The sequence below is a fragment of the Trichomycterus rosablanca genome, chromosome 26 (genome assembly GCF_030014385.1).
Source record: "Trichomycterus rosablanca isolate fTriRos1 chromosome 26, fTriRos1.hap1, whole genome shotgun sequence".
NCBI lineage: Eukaryota > Metazoa > Chordata > Actinopteri > Siluriformes > Trichomycteridae > Trichomycterus > Trichomycterus rosablanca.
In genome coordinates this window covers 13701662-13727285 of record NC_086013.1, presented here as the reverse complement: position 1 = coordinate 13727285, position 25624 = coordinate 13701662, and the positions used below count along the sequence as shown (strand labels likewise).

Here is a 25624-nt window from a genome sequence, read left to right as displayed (position 1 = left end):
TCTAGGGTTTGGTTTAGGAATAGTGGGTTGTCTTGTGGCTAGTGGTGGTTTTTCATCCGAGCATTTCTGACCAGCTTTTGTGGCTTCAGAACGCACAGCACCTTCAGAGGTGGATTTAGCTGAGAAGGAGGAGGGAGGAAGTGGGGGTTTTCTTCTATTAAAGATAGAAGATAATGAGGTGACAGGAACATTGCAAGTTTTGTTGCTGCACATAGGTAAGAGTAATCCAACGGATGCCCAGTGGGAAGGGTAAGCTCCACTCTGTAGTTCAGAGGTCGTCTGCTAAAACCCAGGCACTGAATGGTGTCTTGATCGTCTAGATCAAGTTCGTAGTCATACGGTGTATCAGGGCAGAAGTGAGAACTGTCATAGATGTTGGTTTTAGTCTCATGTATACCTGTACAAAATAAAAGAAACAAGGAATTAGATGGAATGAAAGCTACAAAATCAAGTCCTGTTTGTACCCAAAGTTTGGTGCAATGGAAGTCAGCCTGAGAAGACCAGATAGGTGCTAGCAAGTTATGTGAACTTCATACCTCCAAATTAAAAAAAGCCCAAACATAAGACATCATCTAAAACGTCTCTTTTCACTAACTAACATTTTTAATGTTTGCACTGTAAGATTGTTAACACTGCTGAAATTCCACTGAAACAAATATATAATATACAGCTTACCTTTAAAACTGCAGTCAGTTTTTGTAGTCTACCTGCCTTTCCATTGCTTCAATCAGTTTCAGTCTTGGTCTCTTTTAACCTACAACTAATCTCTAAATTCGTCTTTAACATCTCCTCTTTCAAACTTCACTTCCCTCCTCCTCCTAACTTCCAATCCCACTCCTTCTTCTTCAGTCTGAAGTGCACAAAGTAACTTTCTACCACTTCAAAAACAAAAAAACACAAGTAAACTGTATTTCTGATGTTTATTTAGAGCAGACAGTCCGCAGCACTGCCACAGTACCTGTTTTATGCTCTATTTCAGCTCACTATATATGACATGAAACAATTAGCTAAAAGTTAAAGCACCAGTTGTAAGCTTCAATTTAAGGGCATGCATGTCCAAACTGGGTAAACCACAGAGGAACCACAGCCCATTTTCTACATAGCTCACACATAGTTCAGTTCACTGAAGCAAAGACCGTTAGAAAAAAGGCTGTTTAGTCATGACTTGGTCAGCTTTATGGTCAGATTTAGTTTGGATTTTATTCATAAAGGTAAAGAATTGGTAAAATTAACGTTAACTCCTATTTGAATGTGCAATTATTAAAATATAATTGTTGTTATTATAGCTAAAAATAAATAAACATGGTGTTTTGTTTTCTCAAAGGAAAACAAAATCTTTTGTTGTTCACCCAATAACCACTAGCTAACATTTGACCCTATAGGCCTGTAATGCATGTTGGTGCACATTTTTTGTCATTTAATATATTTTATTTACACAGTTGAGGTATTTTTCACTTTGCTATGCACATAAACAAATATTGATTAGAAAAGTATTTAGTCACTAAATTAAACTCTGGACAATTTGCACCTATTTCATTACAGCAGATTTTAATATTGTTTGCAAGAATCTTAGGCAAGCAGCAGGTAAAGGAGATACCTATAACATTTCTACAGGCAAAGTTAGTAAAGTTGAATTTTCTAGAAGCAAATGCTACTCCACAGCAGGACAGACTCACAGAACAGGCCCACAAAATGCCACAGCTAGTGCAACAGAAGGTTTGTCCTCCTTTGCGGCATTCGCTGCAGTTTCACCGCAACAGCAGAGTCACACAAGCTTAAGAATGCCGTGTGCAATTTTAGAAATCAGCTAAAGTCATGCAAAGCCCTTCACCATTGGACTGTGGAGCAGAAGAGGCTTGTTCTCTGAAGTGATGAATCTTGGTTTGTGCGTGGAAATAAAAACGTTTTACATTTCTAATTTGGTAAGTCTGATCCCGAATATAAAGCGTTTTAATAAAAGAAAGAGAAGATGGAGATGTAAACACAAAGCGCTCCATAATGTCACTGCGGAAACTAAAGAAACCGGAGACTCTTCATGAGAAGTGTTGTGTCAGCTGAATGGCTAAGCAAAGTAACAGCCAGACACACACACACACAGTAGGTGCCCTCATGTCCAGGAACTGAAATCTAATCAATTAAATTGGCTTTGTGATCACAAAGTGGGAGACTATTATAAAAAGACAACTCATATTTACAAATGCTTTTGCAGCAATGAGTTTTGAAAATTCTCACTTTTGTGAGCTGCTGCTCCTCACTGTGACTTACTTATAGTTTAATTCAAATGCATCACTTATTTACAATATTTCTGAAAGTTATGAATAGATATTATAAACTTGTGTATGTCAAAACATACACAGATAAGCCAAAACCTTAGGACCACACATCTTATATGTACCTAATATGCACAAATCCAGTCTTCCTGCTATAATGATTTAATCCTTACCCTGATCTTCTAATGGACTAATGTCTGATTATCTGTATAGCTTATAAAATATTTTAGGAATGTATATTCTAGATAGGTGTGCCTTATGAAGTGAGTATATACATTTGTATTATTATTATATATTTCTGTGGCATCATCAAGTGTAAACTTTGATTCCTCATAAGCATTTGAGTAGAATTTTCACTAGAGGCCGCCAAAACCTGCAGTGTGTTTTTTATCTTTACTGGGAGGGAAAATGCTGGGCGGGTTTTGGCGACCTCTAGTGATAATAATGCTGCACCCAAAATCTCAGGCCATTATGTCGTATTTACACGTGTGCAGAAGCGCACAATTCATGCATACATACAACTACATGGCCAAAGGTGTGTACGAGTTAAAGTCTTTAACTACATACATTACTTACTACAATAAACCAGATGCTTCCCAGTTTTCGGCAACAGTTTGGGGACTGCCCTTACCTGTACCAACGTGTGCCACAATGATAAAAAGTGAGGTCTTTAGAAATGGCTTTACAAGTTTGGTGTGAAGAAACGCCAATGACCTGCACAGAGGCCTAAACTTACCAACACCTTTGGTATGAATTAAGAATTTCATTGACTTAAATGTTCTTTTGAATATTATAGATTTATTCATTCATTTATTTGGATTTTATGTGATTTTTACACACTTTGGTTACATTCACGACAGGACAGGTAGTTACTTGTTACTTGATTCATCAGTTCACAAGTTTAATGTCAAACACAGTCATGGACAATTCTGTATCTCCAATTCACCTCACTTGCACGTCTTTGTACTGTGGGAGAAAACCCGGAGCTCCTGGAGGAAACCTACACAGACACGGGGAGAACATGCAAACTCCACACAGAAAGGACCCGGACCACCCCACCTGGGGATCGAACCCAGGACCTTCTTGCTGTGAGGTGACAATGCTACCCACTGAGCCTGAATCACCCTGAATTCTATAAAAGATGGCTTCACAAACTCCACATACAAATATAGATAAAACTACAGTAAATTAATTTCACTGTAGTTTTACCAGCCTTTATTAGGGGAAAATGTGCACTTAAAATTACATCTTTGGGCTTTCCCTACTGGCTTTTTCACATGAAGGGCAAAACAATAAGCCAAAATCAAAATAAACTTGAATGGTCCCGACAACAAATCATTGGTTAGAAAAAGACCTAAAAGAACTAAAAAAAGCACACCCGAGACCTGTACCAAACTTGGAGTGTATATTAGTATGCAAAAATTAGTTAGTTGCAGAAATCAGTTTTGGTTTTGTGGTCCTACAGTTTAGACACAAAATTTGCAAACATTTATTGAAATTAATGTTGGGCGAAACATGCAGGTGATAATCCAAATGCTGCCATGAGCACAGCAACAATGTGGATATATTCGAACTAAGGTAAGAAATGAAAGAAATAATAACTAATATCAAACTTGTCAAAATGTTGTTTTGTCTCTGCAAAATGGGACAGTCTCAGTGATTTATACATCCTAGTCTTGTTTTGTATTTAAAAAAAAAGTGTAATAATAATTCAGACATAAAGTTTTGTATTTTCAGTGTAATTTTAGCACAAAGGAGAAGAGCAGTTGATACCATTCAGCAGTTTATTAGGTAGCTAAATGTAAAATGTCCTTTAAACACAATTTTTTCAACTTCCCCTTCCATAAACACTAGCATGTTCTCAACAAAGTCTCTGAAGCAGTTAAGACAAAACCATGCTGAATGAAACAGTGAACACAGCATGTACAATAATAATTATTATTATAATCATTTGCTACATTAGGAATTGATTACAGACACAAGGCAGGTTTTAAAATCAAATTTGATGGACGTCAATAAAACTGTAATTTACCAATTATTTTCCTAAACAGGCCTAGAAATGAAGGATGCATCGTAGGATCTGGAATAAAAGTATCACAAAATATCTCAGGGTTTCTCCCAGGAAAATGTATTTGTTAGTGTTGCGAATCAATCACAAGATTATTTAACTGTGCACTATTCACCTTCAGTAACTCCCTGATGAGCATAAGCCAGAATCTTTTTACCTGATATCTGTTTATTTAACTTTAAAGCACTAACTGACGCTAGTAACAAAAAACGATTTCAAGTCAGATCTGGATTTTAATCAAGACAAGTTTAATTACTGTGAGACGTGCAGTTAAACCTAAACAGTACATCATATAATAATTAGCTTTAAGGTTTTTAGATACTGCTAAGTCTAAAAAACATGCCGTCCAAACTGTTTAAGTTCATAATAGGGTGTAATTATCATAAAAATATTTATTCTTTTTAAAAACCTGCAGTCAAACCCTAAGTTTTTATACACAGATTTTAATAGAAATATGGTGCATTAGGGCACTTCAGCAAAAACAGACGTCAAGCACACACAATCTGCTTTCCCTAATTTTAAAATACCAAAAATATATATTTTTGCAACATTACATAAACATAAATACTGTTTCCCATCTCTATCCTGTCTAATTCTTTCATTTCTCTTCTCAGGCTTAAGTGACTCTAATGTGTCTGTTTTGTACTTTACAGCAGTCGTGCAGGTCACTTCTTTTAATTTCCTGTTTAAGACATTTGAGTTTTCAGGGTTGAAAAGTGAAACAATGCAAGTTCAATTCAAACATTTTCCCCCACAGCCTTTTCTAGCCGACACATTCGTAAAACAACTGCAATCAAACACTTAAAACATGGATAAACAGTGTATGGAATAAAACATCACACAATATAATCAACACCACCTCTTAAAAACCTCAGTACATTATTATTTTAATATAAACTACCATCCCATATAGCACTGATAATGCTTCCTTTTAATCATGTATACACTTATTACTATAGTAAAATGTGAGCAACTTAAAGTAGATTAAAAAGTGAAACAAAAAGGGAAAAAAATCAAGACCAAGACTTAAAAATCAAAAAGTTCATCAAAAAAAGAAAAATAAATCTCATTTATGAACACGGTTACAGGCTGGTCATTGCACTTTCTTAAACTGAATGTGTTAAGATTGCAACACTTAAGTGTTTACATGTACAGAATAATCTGATAACGGTTCAAAATAAATAAATCAATGACATTTTGGCAATGATCTGAATATAACGTTTACGTGCACTTCTTCGGGTAATCTATTAATATCGAGACTCCAGGTCTACAATCTGCTGACATTCGCGGTACAAATGTTGCTTTTAATTAGTTAAGAAAGTGATTTCAGAGATAGGGAATGGTTTAACTAAAGCCCTCAGCTCTCTCTACTAAATAAACCATGCATTGAATTAAATCCTCCCACACCAGCATTCACGTTTTTATGCCAAACATGACTAACAGGTAAGCAGGAGAGAACTTCCCCTCATAATACCATAATAATTACTAGGATGATAATAAAGAGGATGATAGTGATAATCACTGAGCAACCCACCCTGAAAAGTGTAAATGGAGTAAGCAGATTTAATCTTACATTATTCATTTATTGATTTTGGACTTCTTTTGCAAATTACTGCCCCCTTTTACAACTATTTACTGACTATTAACAGTCATTAATAAAGAACCTGACGTATGAACACATAAAACGGGCAGCTGATCTCACAAACACTTTGGCAATTATAACTCGGCTCGGAAATAAAACATTTCAGATGCAAAGACAGTAAATCGGCTCTCAAAAAAGAAAGCATTAGGAATTTTGAACTGGTTTAAGTTCACTTCCAGGTTAGTTCATCAACGAGCACTGTTCAACATGCACAAACATGCTTTACAGAAAGTAGAAGCTGTGAAAACACTTGAATTTATTTAGTAGAATTCATCTACAATGATTCTCTAAATCACTGGTTCTAAATTTATTTATAGTAACTGCAGGGTTTAAAAAAATAAGCATAATTTCAATTAAATGTATAAATGTGCTGGTAGTTGTTACTGATGTTTTTATGGTAGTACTTAAAATCTCATGATGATTCCAGATACTGGAGTTTGCCATTAACATGCTTTTGAGTAATTAAATACCTGGTACAATTAAATAGTCGGTACTTAGTGCATCGATGGCTTGGTTAGTTAGTAAGCACTATGCAAATGAAGAGTTGTAGAAACATGAAGGTGTGTTTAATAGACTTTTACGCTTCTGTAAGAATTTTGAAACTTAACAAATCAATAAATTTATCCCCTTAACTTTATTTTACTTTCTAATCCACCCCACTCCCCAAAAATGCACATTAACTGCTTGGAATGCTTGAATGCTGGTGCAGCACAGATACAATTAAAAAGAAAGTGGAATGACTTCATGTGCCGAAAGCTGAAAGCTTCAACACGATACATGCACTGTAGAACCCAAGTACTAAAGCTAAATGCTGATGGCTTTCAAATATCAGAAAATGTTTACATGAGTACTTAATCAATCAGTTAAAGTCTAATAATAATCAGATTATTAGTGTGCATGTAAATGCACCCACACAATTAAGAGTATCCAGCTCTTTAAAGGTTGGTCCCTACATTCCAAGTCCTCTCATTAATATGGCCCCGTTTCTGGAATTGCATGCTTATTCTAACAGCAGAAGCATATGGGAAAAAAACCTGTGCAAAAGTGCATTCTGCCTCAGTCGCTCTCTCTTTGTGGTGCCATTATATACAGTACAGCTAGCTCAGTGTATAATTTAATGCACAGCTATCTCTACACCTTACTCTCTGTAAGGAAATCATGGGCTAACAAGCCCAATGAGAAACAATTGTGTAATCAGCTCTAAAAAGAACATTCTCTCGTTAGTATAAAGTGGCTTTTCAATCTTTTAAGACTTTCAAGCACCTCGCCCGCAGCTTCACCTCCCCGTCTACCAATCGAACGGATCATCGCAGTGCCACTGTTGTGCGTGTAGGATGCATGGAGCCTCAAGTTGCCCTCTGGCATGCTTATTGCTCTAAAGAAACTAAGGAAAAAAAAAATGAGAGAGAGAAATAGATGGAAACAGAGAATCAAGACAAGGAGGTAGAAAGTCCTAGAAGCCAGAGCAGAAAGAGGTGTGACAGCAGCAAGTTATCGAGCCAGCAGCTTAATCAGGTTAGCACACATCTCGAAGAACTCGATGGTGTGGCTGCCGGGTCGCGGGTACGTCTCTCCCCCTGCAGAGTCCACTGAAGATGTGAGGGACGACGCGAGAGAACCTTCGGCCTGCCTCGCTCCTCCCACTGGTGGTGTAGAGGGGGCCGAGCCGTCGCCCTTTACTCCCTCCTCCGATCCGTTCTTCTCGTTCTTAAGGGTAGTCCGGTAGTTCCCAACTGAGCCCGAGCGGTGCGGGGTGGCGGTGCCCGACTTTGTCTCCATAATGTCATCTGATGAAAAGAATTTAGTAGGAAGCACCAAAATGTACAAATAATTATAGATATGCACGAAAGCAAACAATATTATTACAATAGCTTAGGTCATTTTGACCAAGTATCAATACATTTCTAGATTTCTTTTTGTCAGGTTTGCTAACAAAGTAATAAAACTTAAAATTGATTGAAATTCAACAGAAAATAATAATATGTTGTGTTGGCTTTACCATCTATGCTTCTAAAATCCAGGAGATAGGTCCTGCTGTCCACCTGGTAAAGCTGCAGGCTCATCTTGGACTGCATTCCTGTTACTGGGTTCTTTCTTCTCACACGCAAATAATAAGGGTTAACAACCTGGGAAAGCCACAAAAAAATGAGCCCACTGAGAGTTTGTATAAAAATTACAAAGCACACAAGCACACAAGTCCAAACAAAAACACCATTTTAATGTTCTACATAATAAATCACACTTCTAGCTCACCTTCCACTCATAATCAAGCTGCTTCATGGCCCGGCAAACCTCGCTCATGATGTCATTGGGTCTACTCTGACTGCGGATGCCAAGATGCCACTTTGCACGCCGGACCCCCAGGTGCTTGGACTTTTGGGGGTTGAGCTCATCAAGGGTGTGACGGGGCCGCGGGGGCTGAGCTTCGGCCACCAGGAAGGGCACTCGCTCCGGGTGAGGTTTGGCAAAGTGGTGAGCGGGCAGATCATCCAGGAAGGAGTCAGGGGGGCTTGTGGCCAGGTAGAAGTCTTTAGCCTCACTCATGATGCGGCGGTTATCTATGATCAGATGGTAGGCTACTGCTAGAGGGTCCTGGTTTTTACGACTGTAAAAAAAAATAATAATAATCCATGTATATAATATACTGTGTCCATTTCAATAAAAAAACAAAAAACAAACATGCACAAACCCGTAAATGCAGTTGAGCACCTCCTCTTCTGTGCACTCAAACTTGTCACACACCTCCTTTAGTGCTTCCTCATCTATCATATTGGTACTATAAGATGCGTCCTCTGGAAACAAATACTTAGGTAGGTCCTGCTTAAACCACTCGTCTTCCCTATGAAGAAAGAGAAAGGCTAAACCGATTCACTAAAAAGAAATGACTGAATTAATCAATTAAAAAAAAAAAAAAACTGTTTGGAGTCCTGCTGTACTGTGGGTCTGTACGTAAGCTCTCACTCACCGGATCTCTTTAATGGTGGCTCTCTTCATGGGATCGACCTGCAGCATGTGTTTGAGAAGGCTGATAACTGAATGATTCAGGTACTGTGGTGTAAAGAAGATGCCGTCACAGATCTTTTTGAAAAGTGTTGGCACATGATCATCATCGAACGGAAGTGTGCCACACAGCAAAGCGTACAGGATTACTCCACTGCTCCAGATATCCACCTCAGGTCCAGCATACAGCCTGAACAAACACAGAGTTGTTTTGATGATTTGTTTTGAATTAAACAAATACCAAAAACACATATTGGCAATAATCTGATTACCAGGGTTCAGTGGATTTTAGTAATTTTAGCAACAAATATTTCAGTTTGCATGAGTCTGAACTCAAATGACTGCTATCAAAATAATACAAAATTAATAAAAACATTTATAAAACTTAAAAGTAACCAGACACCACAAATATTACAATTTCTAATGAAAACTGAATTATAAAAAAACATTACCTAATTATAAGAATATCAGCCAGAAATATAGAAAATAGTTACTATCCAATAAAGGTGAATAAAAAGAAGTCAAGATTGTACCTTCCTGAGATGACCTCGGGAGCGGCATAATTAGGGGAGCCACAACTGGTTCGTAAAAACTCCCCGTCCGACATCATGTTTGACAAGCCTAAAGAAAGGATACATTTAGTTTAGGTTTAAATAATTTGCAAGACAACTTCAGCAAGAACCAAAATGATTTTTTATCTTTTTAATTTGTGTGTCAGTGTTTCCTTGCTTACCAAAGTCGGCGATCTTGGCGTTCATGTGAGCGTCCAGCAAAACGTTCTCAGGCTTCAGGTCTCTGTGTACCACCATGTGTCTGTGGCAATAGTCCACACCTGAAATGATCTGCTGGAACAAGCGGCGACTCTCTTTTTCATCCAGCTGCAGAGCATAACATCACATTTACAATCACTGATATGACGTTTCTCAAAAACACCACAGTATTCGGCTAATCTTAAACATTACTACAGCGTAGCTGAATTTGCCATTATAAAAACATATACACAAGCTGGGTGCTGTCGAGTTTTTTATGCACCCTCATCAAGGTGTGCCTGCAAACACTCGCCTAACCCGTCCAACTGTGCTTTAATAAAAACAAACCTTCTTGTTTTAACCAATTTTAAAGATATAGCTCAGTAAAAGACAAAATTTATGGGGGTTTATGTTTGTATGTCTTATTTCTACTGTTATATTATACAATGTTTTAAAATATCAGCTGTATATCTATTATTTAATCAGTTTACTTAGTCATATTACAGACTGCTAAGCATTGACATTTTTCATTTAAATATAAATTCTGCAAGCTGAACTTGCTCTGGTCATTTATTTATGTTTACGTATTTCCACATTCACTACTTCAAGCAGTTTCCATGTTCAATTAAGTCTAAAGCCTTGTTAATAAAAGTTAATGACAGATAATTTGGACATGGTTACATTTTTACTACATATGCATCCCCAGCTGTGAATATTTCTATTTTAAAAAAAGTGAGAATGTCGTACCTTTCCATTTTTGCAAATGTAGTCAAACAGCTCTCCCCCAGACACATATTCCATAACCATGAATATGTCTGTCGGTGTGCAAATAACCTGGTACCTGCAATCACACAAGCACAAAGACTACAACCTTATAAGGTGCACAGCATACCTACAGGAGATCTACAACAAATCTACTTGTCCAGGACACATGGGTTACTGATTAGTGCACAACTGTACAAACACATGATCTGATTCCGATGGAAGTAAAACGTGTCTAACGTGATCTAAGAACTGACCTGCTTTATAAACTTCGCTGACCTTTAAATGAAATAAGCAGGGCTACTCACAGTTTAATTATATGTGGATGTCGGAAGAGCTTGAGGTTTTGGATCTCACGGCGAATCTTTCCAACCACATCCAGACTGCGAATCTTCTGTCTGTTCAGGATCTTTACAGCTACCTGGTGTTTAGTCAGCTCATGCTGGCCCACTATAAAGAGACAGATTTCCAGCAAATGCACATTTATTCAATGCATTCAAATAAGTCAAACAATTGCAAACAAAATGTCATGTCAGGGAGGCACAGATGAATAAGTGACTTACAACATAAGGGCAAAAGTATGTGGACACCCCTCCCAATTATTGAAAGTGTGTTTTAATTAATTGTGTAAAATAAATTATATGCATCCAACTTCATGGCAACAGTTCCAGAAGTTTCTTGTTCTGGGATAAATGTGTCCCTGTGCAAAAAAACAAAGTTAGTGTTCTGCACAGAATCATGACCTCAGCTTCACTGAACCCCTTTGAAATAAGCTGGGATGTTGATTGCAAGCCAGGCCTTCAGTGTCTGCCCTTGTAAATAGGACAAACTCTCTTAATGTGCCTTCCCAGAAGTGTTTTATAGCTGTGTGGGGGGGTTAAGGGAATTTATAGTAATTTTAATGGTCGTGGAATGGGATGTTCAATTAATCCTGATTAATCTAAAAAATATCTGTCCATTTAAGGTCCAGCAAAAGTCAGAACTTTTGCTATCCATTTTAAACCTGTATTTGTAATTTGTAGTGTTTGATTCAGACCATTATACTGTAAAACAGTGGCAAGGTAGGAATGTCCTGGACAGGGCTCCAATTCATCGCATAACCAATAATCTTTGTGTAAATGCCCAGCTGGCCGATAGCACTGCTGAGTTTAGAACCCGAATCTTAGCAGTAATGGGCTAGCTTAATGGACTGCTGCACCACCTGAGCAGCTTTACAAGATAATATAATACAATTTTAAACACCCCTAACACAGACAAGTCAGAGCAAAAGCATAGAGAAAAAAAGCACAAAACACACAACAGCAGAATATGGCAACTCCGTTAGTTCGTAGTCATTTGACAACACTAAAGTATTAAACCTGGTAGCCAGTCAAGCACAGTAGAGCGTCAATGAGTCTGGCAAGTGGCCTCCAAATCATTCGAGAGCAGAACCATTAGATAGACTACAAAGCTCTTAAGCAAATATGCTTCCCTTTGTCAACACAAATTATCTTCATTACATGGGCTAACACAAACAGAAGTAGGTATAGGAACTGTAAATAACTTTTCAGCAAGAAAAAGCTTACTCAACTTTACGTAAAACTATGCACACAAATAAAAACATTACTGTTTAAAATTTACTATAAATTAAACTTAAACTATTTTACTGCTTTGCTGCATTATTGTATTATTATTTACAGTTGTAGCCAAGTTATATTTTCACTAGTTCACTTGATCAACTTAAGAAAAATTTAAAACATTTTAATAGTGGTTGATTATCATTCAAATGAATGAAAATCTTCTGATTCAATAGGCCTTCACTGGTGAATTTAGCACTCACTGTTTGTTAAAAAGTCATAATACAACATTAGATACTAGATATGCAAAATTTGTCGATTTCTTTTAACCATAACAAGCAGTCCACAAAGTTGAATCAGTTCATCTGGACACCACACTTGTGTGTGGATTTGTGTACCTGGATTATTGAGCATGAATCAAGTGACATAACAAACAGTCATTTGTCAATGGCTAATCGATAACTGACAAGCTTATAGCATCCCAGCAAATAAATAAAACATCACAGCCGTTTATAGTACTGTACATTACAAGTGCTTTCTGAACATGCTTATGATAGTAAATAAAGATGCAGTTGTATAATGTTTCATGACATCAGTGTATCTGTTATTTGAGAATGAGCATATTTCCACCTTTATACTCAAGACTATATAACATGCAATCAGACTACACAGTGATGCAAAACAGCTTCACAGTTTAGTAGTACAGGCTCTGTGCAAGACTTCACCTCGGGCAGGTGAAAAGAAGCGGTGCAGACTGCACACATGTTAGAGGGGACACATGATAGTCTCCTATCCAGTATAGTTCCTCGGTCAGCACAGGGGTCATGCAAGCAGCGGTGGTATTACAATCCGGGAAAGTTACAATGACTAGATGGGGAGTGAGGACCTAGAAAGTTAAAAACTTCCAGACAAAGTCACACTGAACTTTAATTCTAATATAAATGTGCTGTGTGAATCTAACCAAGCATGTCAGCCAGGTACAGTCACTTTGTCATTGGCTTGGAGAATAGAGAAAGTCTGTGTTTGCCAAAAATCATAAACTAAAAAGAAAAAAGCTAAGTAAACTGGCAAAGCAACACTTGGGTAAGTTGAAAGAAGGAAAAGTTGTGTCCTTGAGTGGCCTAGTTAGTCCTGACCTTTAGCAAACAAATATCTGTGGTAAGACTTCAAAATCAATGTAGACCGCTGCTCTCCAACCTGGATGAACTTAGAGGTGTTTTGTAAAAAATTAAACTACAAATAAGGCTGAATGAATCCATTACTGTGTGTTTAATGAACTTGTCCTTCAAAACGACCCAAAAACACCACAGGCAAAAGTAGATGAAGAAACAACTGAAAATATTGCGCAAAACAAGTACCAAACAAGGGAGAAACTTGGACAATTAGTGTTTATGACTCCAAAATTTTCCAAGTTGCTCATAAAATACAAACACCAGGTTGTGTCAATTATAGATCATCTTTATAGGAATTGTTTGCTATGAATACTTTTACATGCCAAACTTTATCAGCCTGAGAGAAGTGAGGTGTGAACCTCGCACTGATGTTATTAACCTATAGCTACAAAACAAACACAGAGCAGCACTTACTCAAAAACGAGATAACTAGCATAACACCTTTCACAAATTCTAGAAATGCAAATAAATTACACATAAACCATGGAATAAACGACTAAACTATTAATCAAAAAGCAGCTTAGCCGCATAGCTATCTTCTGAATGTGCTACCTATTAAGCAATAAACCACTTAGCTACAATGCTAACGGTAAGTCGCTAACTACACAAGCTAAAGCCCTGTTGACCATTTGCCTCATGTTGGAAACTGCAATGTTAATTACAAGCAAACTCTGCGCAAGAAATTACCTTTAACTTTACCAAAAGTCCCCACTCCGAGCGTATCTCCAAGAATATAATGTCCAATTTTCACCCTGCCGCCTTCATGTTTAGATTTGTCCGTCGCCATCTTCCTACTTAAGCGCTCCACCTGAAGCGGAGGCTGCTGGAGCTCGACTAGTGTTGAGTCGTTCACAAATGAGTCGGCTCTTTGAGTCGGTTCTTTGAATCAAAACTGAAAATACGGTGATAATGCGTGCTCTTATTAAATACATTCATCTAGCTGCTTTATCAGGGTCAGGGTCAGGGTCAGGGTCAGGGTCACCCCCCCCCCCCAAACACTGGTCACTATGCAGTTATATACACCCAAGAGTGCCAGATCCATCACAGGGCAACGCACACTTAACTCATTCACTCACTTGAAGCAATCAAAAACAGCTATTGAACCGTCTGCATACTTTAAAGACAAAAGGGAATAGGTGTGTTGTGCCAGGCACTCTGTCAACAGTCAAGCGGGCTTTACAGCACCATAAGCAAAAGCAAGCAAAGAAAGAGAAAGGGCGTCATTCTTGCAGCCTCCAAGCCACAGCATTGTAAAGCTTGCTTGACTGTGGACAGCAGTGGCGGCTGCTGGTCTTTCAAAGAGTGGAAGCTCATTGTCGGCTTACGTCATAAAATTTGTCAGTTTATTTATACATAAATTCTGCCCTCCATTCCTTTTCAAGAAAATGGCCTGTGATCCTATCGAAGAAATGGGTTGCAGTTTGTCTTTCGACTTCACTCGCAAAATCCACGATGGGACTGAAGCTCCCAGTGAATAAGTGACGTGTAGATCTCAAAATAGCTGTCAATCAAAACGGGATTCAGCCTTTCGACTGATCCTCCATTCATCTTGCAGAAGCTCAGCGTCCAGACCCGCCCACAGCTCCATTCACCCCCAGAGACGCTCAGCTTCCGGGGGCGGGACAAAATCGTGCCATTGACCGGCGAGTTTCGAAACAATGAAAAAAACCGTTCCATGCAGTCCCATAGAAGTGAAGAGACGCTCAGCTTCTACGGGCAAATGCATTGACGCTACGGGAATGTATGAGAAGTTAACAAAATCGAGTCAGTCCATTTGTGATAAGTAGCTGATTCTGAACGAACTCGTCTTCGAGATGAACGTGTTCTAACGCATTTGTAGTCAATGAAATGTTAACACAACTGTACATATTTGACCATTTAATTTTTGACATTTTAGGGGAAGCTGAGCTTCCCTTGCAGTCTTAGAGAAATCGCCACTGGTGGACGAGGTCACTAATGTTTCTTCCTTTTTGTTTATTGCACCTGGTTTTATTGGTTTTTGGGGGAAGGCTACATTTCACCATCCAGACACACTTCCTCACAACATTAGCAGTGTTTTTGGTTTTCTTTCTGACCCTGAAAGAAGGCCAGTGTTCCATGTACATTTTCTTTGCTGCAGTCAAACCACTAGCTATAATATATCTTTTAAGATATTAGTCTTTTAAGACTAATTAAGAATGTATTTTGGACAAAGAAGGTCATGTTCAAATTATTGGATCACAGAAAAAAAAGCACAAATCTTTGAAATCTTAAAAAATATATGTTTATCACAAGCTATTTTATTTCAGCTGTATCGTTTACCTAATGAAGAATCGATTGCTGAGCTGAGCCAACAGACATGACTCTCTGAGAAGTGCCGGAATGTCCAATACTACACCACCAGCAACAGCTATGCACAGTGAACACTTTGGCTGTGTTCCAATTCTCACTTATATTTACCCAAGGGCCTTGCGAAAGGACCAGTTTGTGGTGAGAATTGGAACACAGTCTGAGCTCATATATAAAGCACTTTTTTGGGGGGCAATAAAAGTCTCAAATGGTCATTTTCTCAATGCTTAATAAATTAGTACTGTGTACAACAAAGTGCACTTATGTAACCATGAGTTGCATCTTCAACCTGGTGCAGACATTATACTGTACAGTTTACTTTAAAATACTGTAGGAAATCCTATTGTTACTACAGGATACATTAGCTAAAATAGTAATAAATCTAAATGTTTAAAAGTGTTTCATTCACATTTTTTTTTATTTAGGAGTGTATGAAAAAGAATTGTGTTTTAATACAAATAATCAACTATAAAATAGACTATGGCAAAATTATGGATGCTTAATTAATGAAATTAACAGTTTGAAACATTACACACATCGAAAATCAAACGTTTACATACACTAATACATGTCATGTATAACATAGCAATTTGGGGAATTCAATTTTTTTTTGACAAATCTGTGAGTAAATGAAAACCTTTCTCAAATGTGGGTTCTTATCATTAAATCCTCTCAGTCTACAATTGACATAATGCAACATGGATGACTAATATGGTGGTGGTTAAGTTAGTATGTTTTTTTTTGACTATGCAAATTGAATAGTACATAAAACTGTGTTCACCTACCAATGCCTAAAACAGTCCAAAAAACACCAAAACAGGTCTGCCAAATTAGAAGCTGCTGGGACATAGGTGACACTGTTCACAACCAAGCAAACTTTACATAAACACTGACTTAGAAGCTGCCACGCAAGAAAAAAGGCCACTGCTTTTGCTTTTTCATTGTCACTGTACTCAAATACAATCCTCATATAAGCTTTAAGGTGCTAAATTTAAAGCAGGGGCTTGGTTTTTTGCTACTCTAAGCCCACGTTGATTTAAAGCTCATTTGAACCATGATTACATTTGACCATCTAGACAGTGATGCTTTGCTTTTCTTCTCTCTCTCAGCAAACCACAGTTTCATATAGAATTTTCTATAGGTGCCATCAAACCAGTCCTATGTCACTAATACAGCATTAGGGCTACAAATTGTTTTGGTTCTGGTATTCAGAAAGGTTGCAGAAATCAGTGAAACCCCAGGAATGTTATAAAATACATGTCACTAACAAGTGTATGAAAACATTTGACATTAACCATAGTGATATGTAGAGCAGGTAAAACAAATCATGTAGCTGAACACTAATGACATAAAGCACAATGCACTGTTTGATTAACTCGGGTGATGTATCATTCATGAGGTATACTCAAATTCAACTGTTGTGTTGTGTGAATCAGAGGTAGAGATGATAAATTATAACCAGTGTTAACTTAAATATTAAAAAATGATCAACAGTATAGTGTAAATAAAAATACACTCACACTGGGCACTTTTGAGGTGCCCCTAACTTGTAAGTACACCTACAAAGTGCATGTTTATGATTTAATCATATATCATAGGACAGTGGTAGGTCAGCAATTAAGCAACAGGACTAGTAATTAAAAGGTTGTTGGTTCAAGCCCTACCACTGCTGGATTTATATTGTGAGATGTGAGACTCATTATATACATAATCAGTTTTATTCACTTTTTTTCTTCATTCCATTTTCTCAAAATATCTTCAGCTGCTTGCAGAGTTGAATCCTCCTGTGAAAAAAGCAGCAAAATTCCTCTGCTAAAATAGATCATACCATGATTGTAATACTGGGGAGAAAGCATTCTAGTACATACAGTACCTTGACAAAGCAGAATCTAATGTAGTTTTGGAATTCTGCTCTGTGTTCTGGGCTGTAAAACGCTGATACAGGAATCGTTCCCAGGCCCTGACAGAACATAAAAAATTCACAATCCTCAATTAAGTGAGCAGGAAGGATAATTCACATTTTAGGCCAAGTAATTTACATTTACCTTTTCTTTAATAAGCCACTTGACAAATCTGTAGTCATAAGGTTCCTCTGAGGTGCTCGGGTCATTGAGGTCGACCTCTGCTTGTCAAATATATAAAACAAATTTAAAGATTTAAATGTTACTCCAAGTCTCTGTCTAGAGTAAGTCTAACTTGCTATCTGTGGATACATGATATGGACTCCTTGAATTTTTGCACGTTTTGTTGTGGATTTTGTTGCGGATTTAATCACCCATGAGAACAAAGCAAAAACAGACCCTTTGCTGTGGCACTGACAATCGTCACCTTGTTGCATCCTGTTTGCATTAAATTGTTTTGCAATTTGGATAGATTGCAAACTGCATTGTCAGGATAAAGTCCAAGGGGTCTGAATACCTCCTGAATCCACTATATGTGTATATGGATTCACTCACTCAGATTGGAGATGTCTGTGATCATGAAGTAGCCTCCCTCGGGCACAAAGGGCTGCAGACCGACACTCTTTAAGGACTCAGCTAGCCTAGATCTTTTAGCCTGAAGCTGTGTGGGTAACTGTTTAAAGTAGCTTTCCTCTGTTCCAAATTCATCATACTCCCTTTGAAAAGCCACTGCCACAGCCTCCTACAGAATGAACAAACACAATTTAGATGTTGAACAAAGTATCCTGTGAAACTGTACTGAATTTCAAAATCTCTGTAAATAAATGAAAGCTCATGTATAAACATACAGTGATGCTATGCAGCAGATGAAGACCACATGGAACAAGTAGTGTTTTTTACCTGAGCAGCGGTGGCACAGTGGTACACAGAGTTCTGATGGATGGTTTGCAGGTGTTTCAAAATGTGTGCAGACCCTATTGCCCAGCCCACCTAAAACACAATGGGTTAGAAACCTGGAATACACCAACTTATAATGGCCTAATCACTATTGTACAGGTTTAAATATATTATTCTTTTTCATCAACCACTTTGTTCTGTTCAGGGCTGCAGGGGGTTCAGTTTTACTGGGAAACACTGGGCACAAAGCCATTTAAAATAGTCTATAGGCTACCAAAACCAAAAAATGTAATCCCAGCACATGATATAATATCTTTCTACCCAGATTACCTTCCATCCTGTAGCACTGAAGGTCTTTCCTGCACTTCCAATAGTAACAGTGCGCTCCCACATGCCTGGAAAACTCGCTACACCAGAAACACAGATCAGGCCAAACAGATTAGAGACCTTCTAGCACTTTTTTTCAAACATCATGTATCAAAAAATTTATCATGTACTGGTGATGCACCACATGGCCACAGTGGGCAATTTACCTTACATTAACATCATATCACCAGATGCCACACCAGGTTTTCAATAGCTTGTATTTCACTGTGGAAATTGGCTAACCACCAGAATATGGATGGGCACTGATGTTAGGCATTAAGGTCTGGTTTTGTCTGAGATCCAATTCATCCTAAATAACTGTGCAAACCAGTCAAAATCTTAATGTACACCAAACAAAGCAAACAACTTTTTTTAAATAAACCTTTTTTGTTCAAGGAGGGGCATTGCAATCCTGCTATAGTAAAGGACATTTCTGAAACTGGTACCCAAATGTTGGAAGCACATGGTTCTTACCTATTTTAAAATGTTTTGTTCTGTCATACGTGAGCCATTCATACACCTCATCACTGATACAAATAACGTCATGCTTTACACACAAGTCAGCTATCAACTGCAACTCTTCCTTCTGAAAAACCTGCGAAATAACAGTTTGGATCACTGTTAGATTTTTTTTAAGTTCAAATTAAAACCCTCAAAACCTGAACTATTGTCTATGTGACAAGTATTAATATATTAAATATGTAATTGCAAATATAAAATTGCCTTTCATAGCTGTTGAAAAAGAATTTGGTAACTGCTGTATTGACACAAACAACTCTGTATGTAATTCTGCAACAATGTATTTATAGACAGTCACAGAAATCTGGAAGTTAATGGAACTCACCTTGCCTAAGGGATTGTTGGGATTATTAATGATGATAGCTTTCGTACGAGAGTTAAATTTACTGGCCAGTTCCTTAGGACACAGCACCCAATCAGCACTGGACAAACCTTCACCACTGATCTTTTTCTTTAACAGACAAGCACAGATGATGATATAATGTGAATCAATCTCTTTATGAATAAAGACATTTTTATTCCATCGTTTGATTTTCATAATGAGCACTTACAGGTTTTAGAGGGATGTAGACAGGTTTTCCTCCTGCCATTAAAGTCATGGCTTCATAGCAGTCAAAGAAAGGTTCAATAATGATCACCTGCACCACAGAGCAAACAAAAGAACAGAAAGATGAAGCCATCAGGTCAGACTGGCATCATCTGTATACTCGGTTTAATTTTAATTTAGGTCACAAATATTTAAGTAAAGCGTTGATGGATATCACATTACGTTACTTACTTCATCACCCTCATCAATCAGAGCTTGAAACGCACAGAAAAGAGCCCCATAGGCTCCCACAGTAACCAGGATCTCCTCCATGGGGTCTATTTCATGGCCCAAAATTCTTCCAAAGAACTTGGCAAGGATTTTAACCAGAGGTGGGTGTCCCTGTAGATCACATTGTACTTTTCCTTAGCAAAACTCTGAAGGACATTAATTAAGCAATTAAATTTGTCATTGTTATTTCATAAGTACATTTTTTAAGGCTCATAAACACTAAAAGCAAGCAAGTAAAATGAACAATAAAAAAGTCTTACAAAGGCTCGCGTGTACTGGTGCATCTGTGTGCCTCCGTTAATGGCATTGCAGAAAGCCTCAAGGATGAAGCTGGGAGGAGAGAAATCAGGGAATCCCTGACCCAGATTTACCACATTATACTCAGCAGCAACACGTGTAAACTCCACCCTAGCAGATGCACATAGAGAGTTACAAAAGACAACAAACTATCCTCAAACAAAAGAAATACATTTCATTCATGAAAAGATGCAAGTAATAATTAGATTTCTATGTAAGTTACATTACATATTTGCATAGTGACTAAATAGAACGGCTTAAAAACACTGACTAATGCCCTCGGGTGGTGCAATGATCTGATGCGCTTTCAATTTCGAATCTCAGCTGTGTTATCAGGCACCCACATAGGCACATTTGGCTGTGTCTTGAGGGAGAGAATGGTCAAAGTATGGTTGACTTATAGATAGTAATGTGTGACCAAACATGGTACTGTTTTCTGTGAGACCAGTCTCTGTCTGGTGAAAAAAGAAGTCGGCGACTGCGCTTTTGTCAATAAGTAAGAAGGTGAAAGTCTGAGGCTCACATTGATCAGGGTCGAGAGGTCTGTAGCAGTGGAGAAAGTTACAGTTGGGGAATTGGACATGGCTGAATTGGGAGAAAAGGGGAGATTCCAAATTGAAATAAAAAACAACTATGACGTGTATGTCCACAGCTGATTTGAGGTTCCATTAAACTTTACCTTGCAGCTTGTCAAATTAATTGTACTGACAGGGATGTAAACATTTTGTTTAGGAGAAGCTTAGTTAGTTCCTTTTATCTTTCACTTGTTTTTGTAAAATCCTGTTGCCAAAATTGTTGAATCTTTCAAACCAATTGCATCATGCTTTATTATGAAACGTGGTGCAATTTGCACAACACTTTTTTGCAATAAAATCTAGAATTTTATTTTATTGTAAATGTACTGTATTGTAACATTTACCACTGCCACCTGGCATTTTTTTATATTTGCATATTTGTCCAGGCTTACACACTAAATCTTAAGTAAAATTTAAGCTGTTATATGTTTAAATCTGAAGAAAATAAATGCACTGGAAATAAATTAAACAAAAAACAATGCACTGTGTTGTGCTTAAGAATAAGCATTAGAACTTGCTGCCAACATTATGTAGTCAAATAAAATAACTGTCAAATCAAAGTCATGGTTGAATGCTTTTTGTTTATTCTGTAGACATCAGAGAAAAAAAGGTGTTGATTTTATTTTTTTGCCCTTTGGTCAGGTTGGTGTGTCTGGAAATTCTGTACCAAAATAAAAAAGGAGTAAATTATTACCAGACATTCTTGTCGACTCCCTGGGTTCTCTGTGCCTGCAGTTTGCGGGACATTACGGTCTAAAAAAGACAAATATTTTTAAAAGTATTGCCTAATCAGCTAAACATTTCAGATAAAGAAGTCAGAGAGAAACCTTCAATCATACAAGGAGAAAACTCAGAAAATATCAGTGTGGGGGCATCAAACAAGAAAGTGCATGATTAAACTATAATCCCAGAATGCTGGTATGGTGCAAAAGCCAGTAGCCCACCACTGCTGAGATCTAGGGTTCAAATCTTAGTGGTGTTATCAGCTATCTTGGTCAAGTCTCACTATAACAAACTGCTTTAAATTCATAACAATACTATACTTACTTACCACAGCAGATTGATTTCTTCTTCGAAGTACTGACAGCAGCTCAGCTGAAACTGACTAAAAAAAAGTTTAATAAAGGTCAAGAGACCACTGTCAAAAATAGATTTTATATTTATATACACTCAACTTCAATTCCACTTGTTCTCACAATCATGTGGCACCAGCTCAATGCATTTAATCAAACAGACAAAGATCAAGTGCTTTAGTCAATGTTCACAGAATATGCAAAACATGATCTGAGAGACTTTGAACATGGCAAGGTTGTTGGTGCCAAACAGCAAGATTAAAGATGTTTTAAAGCACCAGTTTTGCAGGTGAAATTTAATTTTTGTTAAAAAAGGTAGCAGGAGATGATTGAAATTTAATGTATGTTAACTGTTTTCCAAGTCATCAGATCTAAATCCAATATAGCACTTTTGGCCTGTGGTAAAAATGGGAGATTTGTAGCCTGAATGTACAGCTGGCATCCTGTTAACATGGACCAAAACTTCAACTGAATGTTTCTAACAATGGGCATAACTTACCGTGTTCAGGCGGCTTGTAGGAGTTACTGATGGTTTTAGAACTGAAGCTCTATTTAACAGGAGTCTTCTTAACATGCCAGTATGTACATTACACAAATTTTACCTTAAGAGAAACAGTTGATGTTAATTTTGTCAGTTAATGTCAGTTTACTTACTTAAAAAAATATCTGAATTGCTTACCTGCAAAATCAAAATATCTTACAAGTAATAATAAGCTATAATGCAAATTTTTATCATTTCAAAGTTCCATGAACTAATAAAAAAATTTAAAATACTAAGCAAGAGAACCACAAGAAACCAGCATAGAAGCTCCTGCTGCTGCCCAGTTAGGGACCATTGTAAAACTACTGATAAAATGTTGGCTACACAAAACATTTGTTTGTTTGTTTATTAGGATTTTAACGTCATGTTTTACACTGTGGTTACATTCATGACAGGAACGGTAGTTACTCATTACACAAGGTTCATCACTTCTCAAGGCATATCGAACACAGTCATCAACAATTTAGTGTCTCCAATTCACCTCACTTGCATGTTTTTGGACTGTGGGAGGAAACCGGAGCTCCCGGAGTAAACCCACGCAGACAAGGGGAGAACATGCAAACTCCACACAGAAAGGACCTGGACTGCCCAACCTGGGGATCGAACACAGGACCTTCTTGCTGTGAGGTGACAGTGCTACCCACTTACCTACACAAAACAATTCACTGACAGTTTGGGTTTTCCTTCCTGACCTTGGCAATAGAACACGGTTCCACATATTTTTTTAACGGGTGCAGACAAACTAACCCTATTTGTATAGACACAAACAAATCACCAGAGGGAGAACACACCACAACATTAAGTTACATTATACCTGTGGACTGTAAATGTTTTGGGATATGGGTACATTTATTCTGGTAGTTTTACGACGGTCCCTAACAATAACCTGTACAACTGTATTGGATTTGCTGGTTCAAAATGTTTAAGTATTGGTGTTAAATAATTTGTTATTTATGTAAAAATGTGATTGTACTGACTTGGCTCATTTAATCTGTCCATTCAGTAAGTACAATATGTTGTTATTAGGAGAGTCAGAAGTCAAATGTATTACATATTAAACCAACAGTTTCATGCATCGACCTTTATACATTCATGTGATTTTGCTAAAGGGTAAATATTAACATGGCTCCTAACGTTTATAAACACCAATAAATACGCATTTCATACAGAACTGCATGTAAGAATATATTTATAAATATAAACAAAGCACACAAAGTGAAAACAAGTTGAATAATTGCAGCTCACTTTCACTTCTCCAGGAGTCGCTCAGAACGTCACATACCGGCTCAGTCCTAAACAACCGCTTGCTCCCTAGCATAAGTGCACTACGCCCTGTTTAAATGAATGATTTTACGCTTTATCTAGTGCATTAAATAAACACTAGTGAGTGATTAGAGTTTCAGCCACTCAAGCTGCTGCAGAAGCTTCTTGCTTAAAGCCAAAGATACTCCACAAGACGATACACATATTCCCAAATGAACTTCCTGTGTGGGCGGAGTCTCTGAGCTTAAAGGGGAAAAAACTGCAGTTCAGATTTTATATCTCACATTTTCTTTACTGTTTTTAACTCAAAATGTTGACTTTAATCTCAAGATCAGGACTTTTGTCTCAAGGTTATGACATTTTACTCTGGTTACATTCATGACAGAACAGGTAGTTACTGGTTACACAAGATTCATCAGTTCACAAGTTTAATGTCACACTCAGTCATGGACAATTTAGTCACTCCAATTCACCTCAATTGCACGTCTTTGGACTGTGGAAGGAAACTAGAGATCCTAAAGGAACATGCAAACTCCACACAGGACCTGGACCGCACCACCTGGGAATCGAACACAGGACCTTCTTGCTGTGAGGTGACAGTGCTACCCACCGAGCCACTGTTCCACCCTTTTATAGTGAATAATTTTTCTTAATAATAATTTTATCTTAAAGGTTTTACTTTTTTATCTCAAACACTTGAGCTCAGGTGGTGCAGCAGTCTATTACACTAGCCCATCATCCAGGTTTAAATCTCAAATGTGCTATCAGCCAGCCTGGTGTCTACACATACATGATCGTTTATGTCTGAGAGGAAGCATGATGATTAGTTTCCTGTTCAGGATATTCATGACTTGTGCTTATTGTTCCTTGGTGAAACCGGACCTGCAGTGACACTGACCAAAGATCAAAGCAGTTGCTAATTACGGTTTCAGAAATTAAGAAAATGTGTGACTTTTTATAGTTGTTTTTATAGATTGTGAATCTTTTGGAGACACTGGTATTTTGTGTACTCAAAAATGATCTATTCTTCATTCGAGTCATAATAATTGACAAAAACCTCGTACTTTAACAGAGCACAAATATATTTAACTATTAATAAAGGTATTTTGTGCAAATATTCTGTCAACCAGGCTACTGATAGTGAATAAATGATAGTTTAGTGTAGATTTGTACGTTTCTGTTTTATATATATATATATATATATATATATATATATATATATATACAGTGTATCACAAAAGTGAGTACACCCCTCACATTTCTGCAGATATTTAAGTATATCTTTTCATGGGACAACACTGACAAAATGACACTTTGACACAATGAAAAGTAGTCTGTGTGCAGCTTATATAACAGTGTAAATTTATTCTTCCCTCAAAATAACTCAATATACAGCCATTAATGTCTAAACCACCGGCAACAAAAGTGAGTACACCCCATAGTGAAAGTTCCTGAAGTGTCAATATTTTGTGTGGCCACCATTATTTCCCAGAACTGCCTTAACTCTCCTGGGCATGGAGTTTACCAGAGCTTCACGGGTTGCCACTGGAATGCTTTTCCACTCCTCCATGACGACATCACGGAGCTGGCGGATATTCGAGACTTTGCGCTCCTCCACCTTCCGCTTGAGGATGCCCCAAAGATGTTCTATTGGGTTTAGGTCTGGAGACATGCTTGGCCAGTCCATCACCTTTACCCTCAGCCTCTTCAATAAAGCAGTGGTCGTCTTAGAGGTGTGTTTGGGGTCATTATCATGCTGGAACACTGCCCTGCGACCCAGTTTCCGGAGGGAGGGGATCATGCTCTGCTTCAGTATTTCACAGTACAT

General features: G+C 37.6%; 2 protein-coding genes across 2 annotated transcripts; both read right to left on the bottom strand.

The window, feature by feature from the left end:
* Positions 1–4565: 4565 nt before the first annotated feature.
* Positions 4566–14468, bottom strand: prkaa1 (protein kinase, AMP-activated, alpha 1 catalytic subunit). The gene is made up of 11 exons (XM_062989206.1): positions 14405–14468; positions 13907–14098; positions 10800–10941; positions 10477–10570; positions 9714–9858; positions 9514–9601; positions 8946–9170; positions 8670–8819; positions 8234–8585; positions 7980–8106; positions 4566–7767 (listed from the first exon to the last, which is right to left on the bottom strand). Exons 1-11 carry the CDS (start codon positions 14466–14468, stop codon positions 7472–7474), a joined length of 1875 nt encoding a protein of 624 aa, XP_062845276.1. The 3' UTR covers positions 4566–7471.
* Positions 14469–15946: 1478 nt separating this feature from the next.
* On the bottom strand, positions 15947–23851 carry kyat1 (kynurenine aminotransferase 1). Its single transcript, XM_062988537.1, has 15 exons — positions 23779–23851; positions 22492–22594; positions 21971–22024; positions 21614–21672; positions 20308–20455; positions 20009–20158; positions 19782–19868; positions 19556–19681; positions 19186–19306; positions 18676–18752; positions 18349–18438; positions 18004–18190; positions 17593–17669; positions 17421–17507; positions 15947–17331 (listed from the first exon to the last, which is right to left on the bottom strand). The coding sequence occupies exons 2-15, from the start codon at positions 22564–22566 to the stop codon at positions 17269–17271; spliced, it is 1401 nt and encodes a 466-aa protein (XP_062844607.1). The 5' UTR covers positions 22567–22594; positions 23779–23851; the 3' UTR covers positions 15947–17268.
* Positions 23852–25624: the final 1773 nt, after the last annotated feature.

Excerpts from the sequence above, each read along its gene's own strand:
- prkaa1 (XM_062989206.1), bottom strand. The coding sequence starts at position 14,468 with ATGCTGTGGCTTGGAGGCTGCAAGAATGACGCCCTTTCTCTTTCTTTG. Across the intron at positions 10,942-13,906 it reads GACTTTTGGTAAAGTTAAAG|TGGGCCAGCATGAGCTGACT; the intron begins GTAATTTCTTGC and ends GTCTCTTTATAG. Across the intron at positions 9,171-9,513 it reads CCCGAGGTCATCTCAGGAAG|GCTGTATGCTGGACCTGAGG; the intron begins GTACAATCTTGA and ends GTGTTTGTTCAG.
- kyat1 (XM_062988537.1), bottom strand. The coding sequence starts at position 22,566 with ATGTTAAGAAGACTCCTGTTAAATAGAGCTTCAGTTCTAAAACCATCA. Across the intron at positions 21,673-21,970 it reads GAAGAAATCAATCTGCTGTG|ACCGTAATGTCCCGCAAACT; the intron begins GTAAGTAAGTAT and ends TGTCTTTTTTAG. Across the intron at positions 19,682-19,781 it reads TCTACATCCCTCTAAAACCT|AAAAAGATCAGTGGTGAAGG; the intron begins GTAAGTGCTCAT and ends TGTCTGTTAAAG.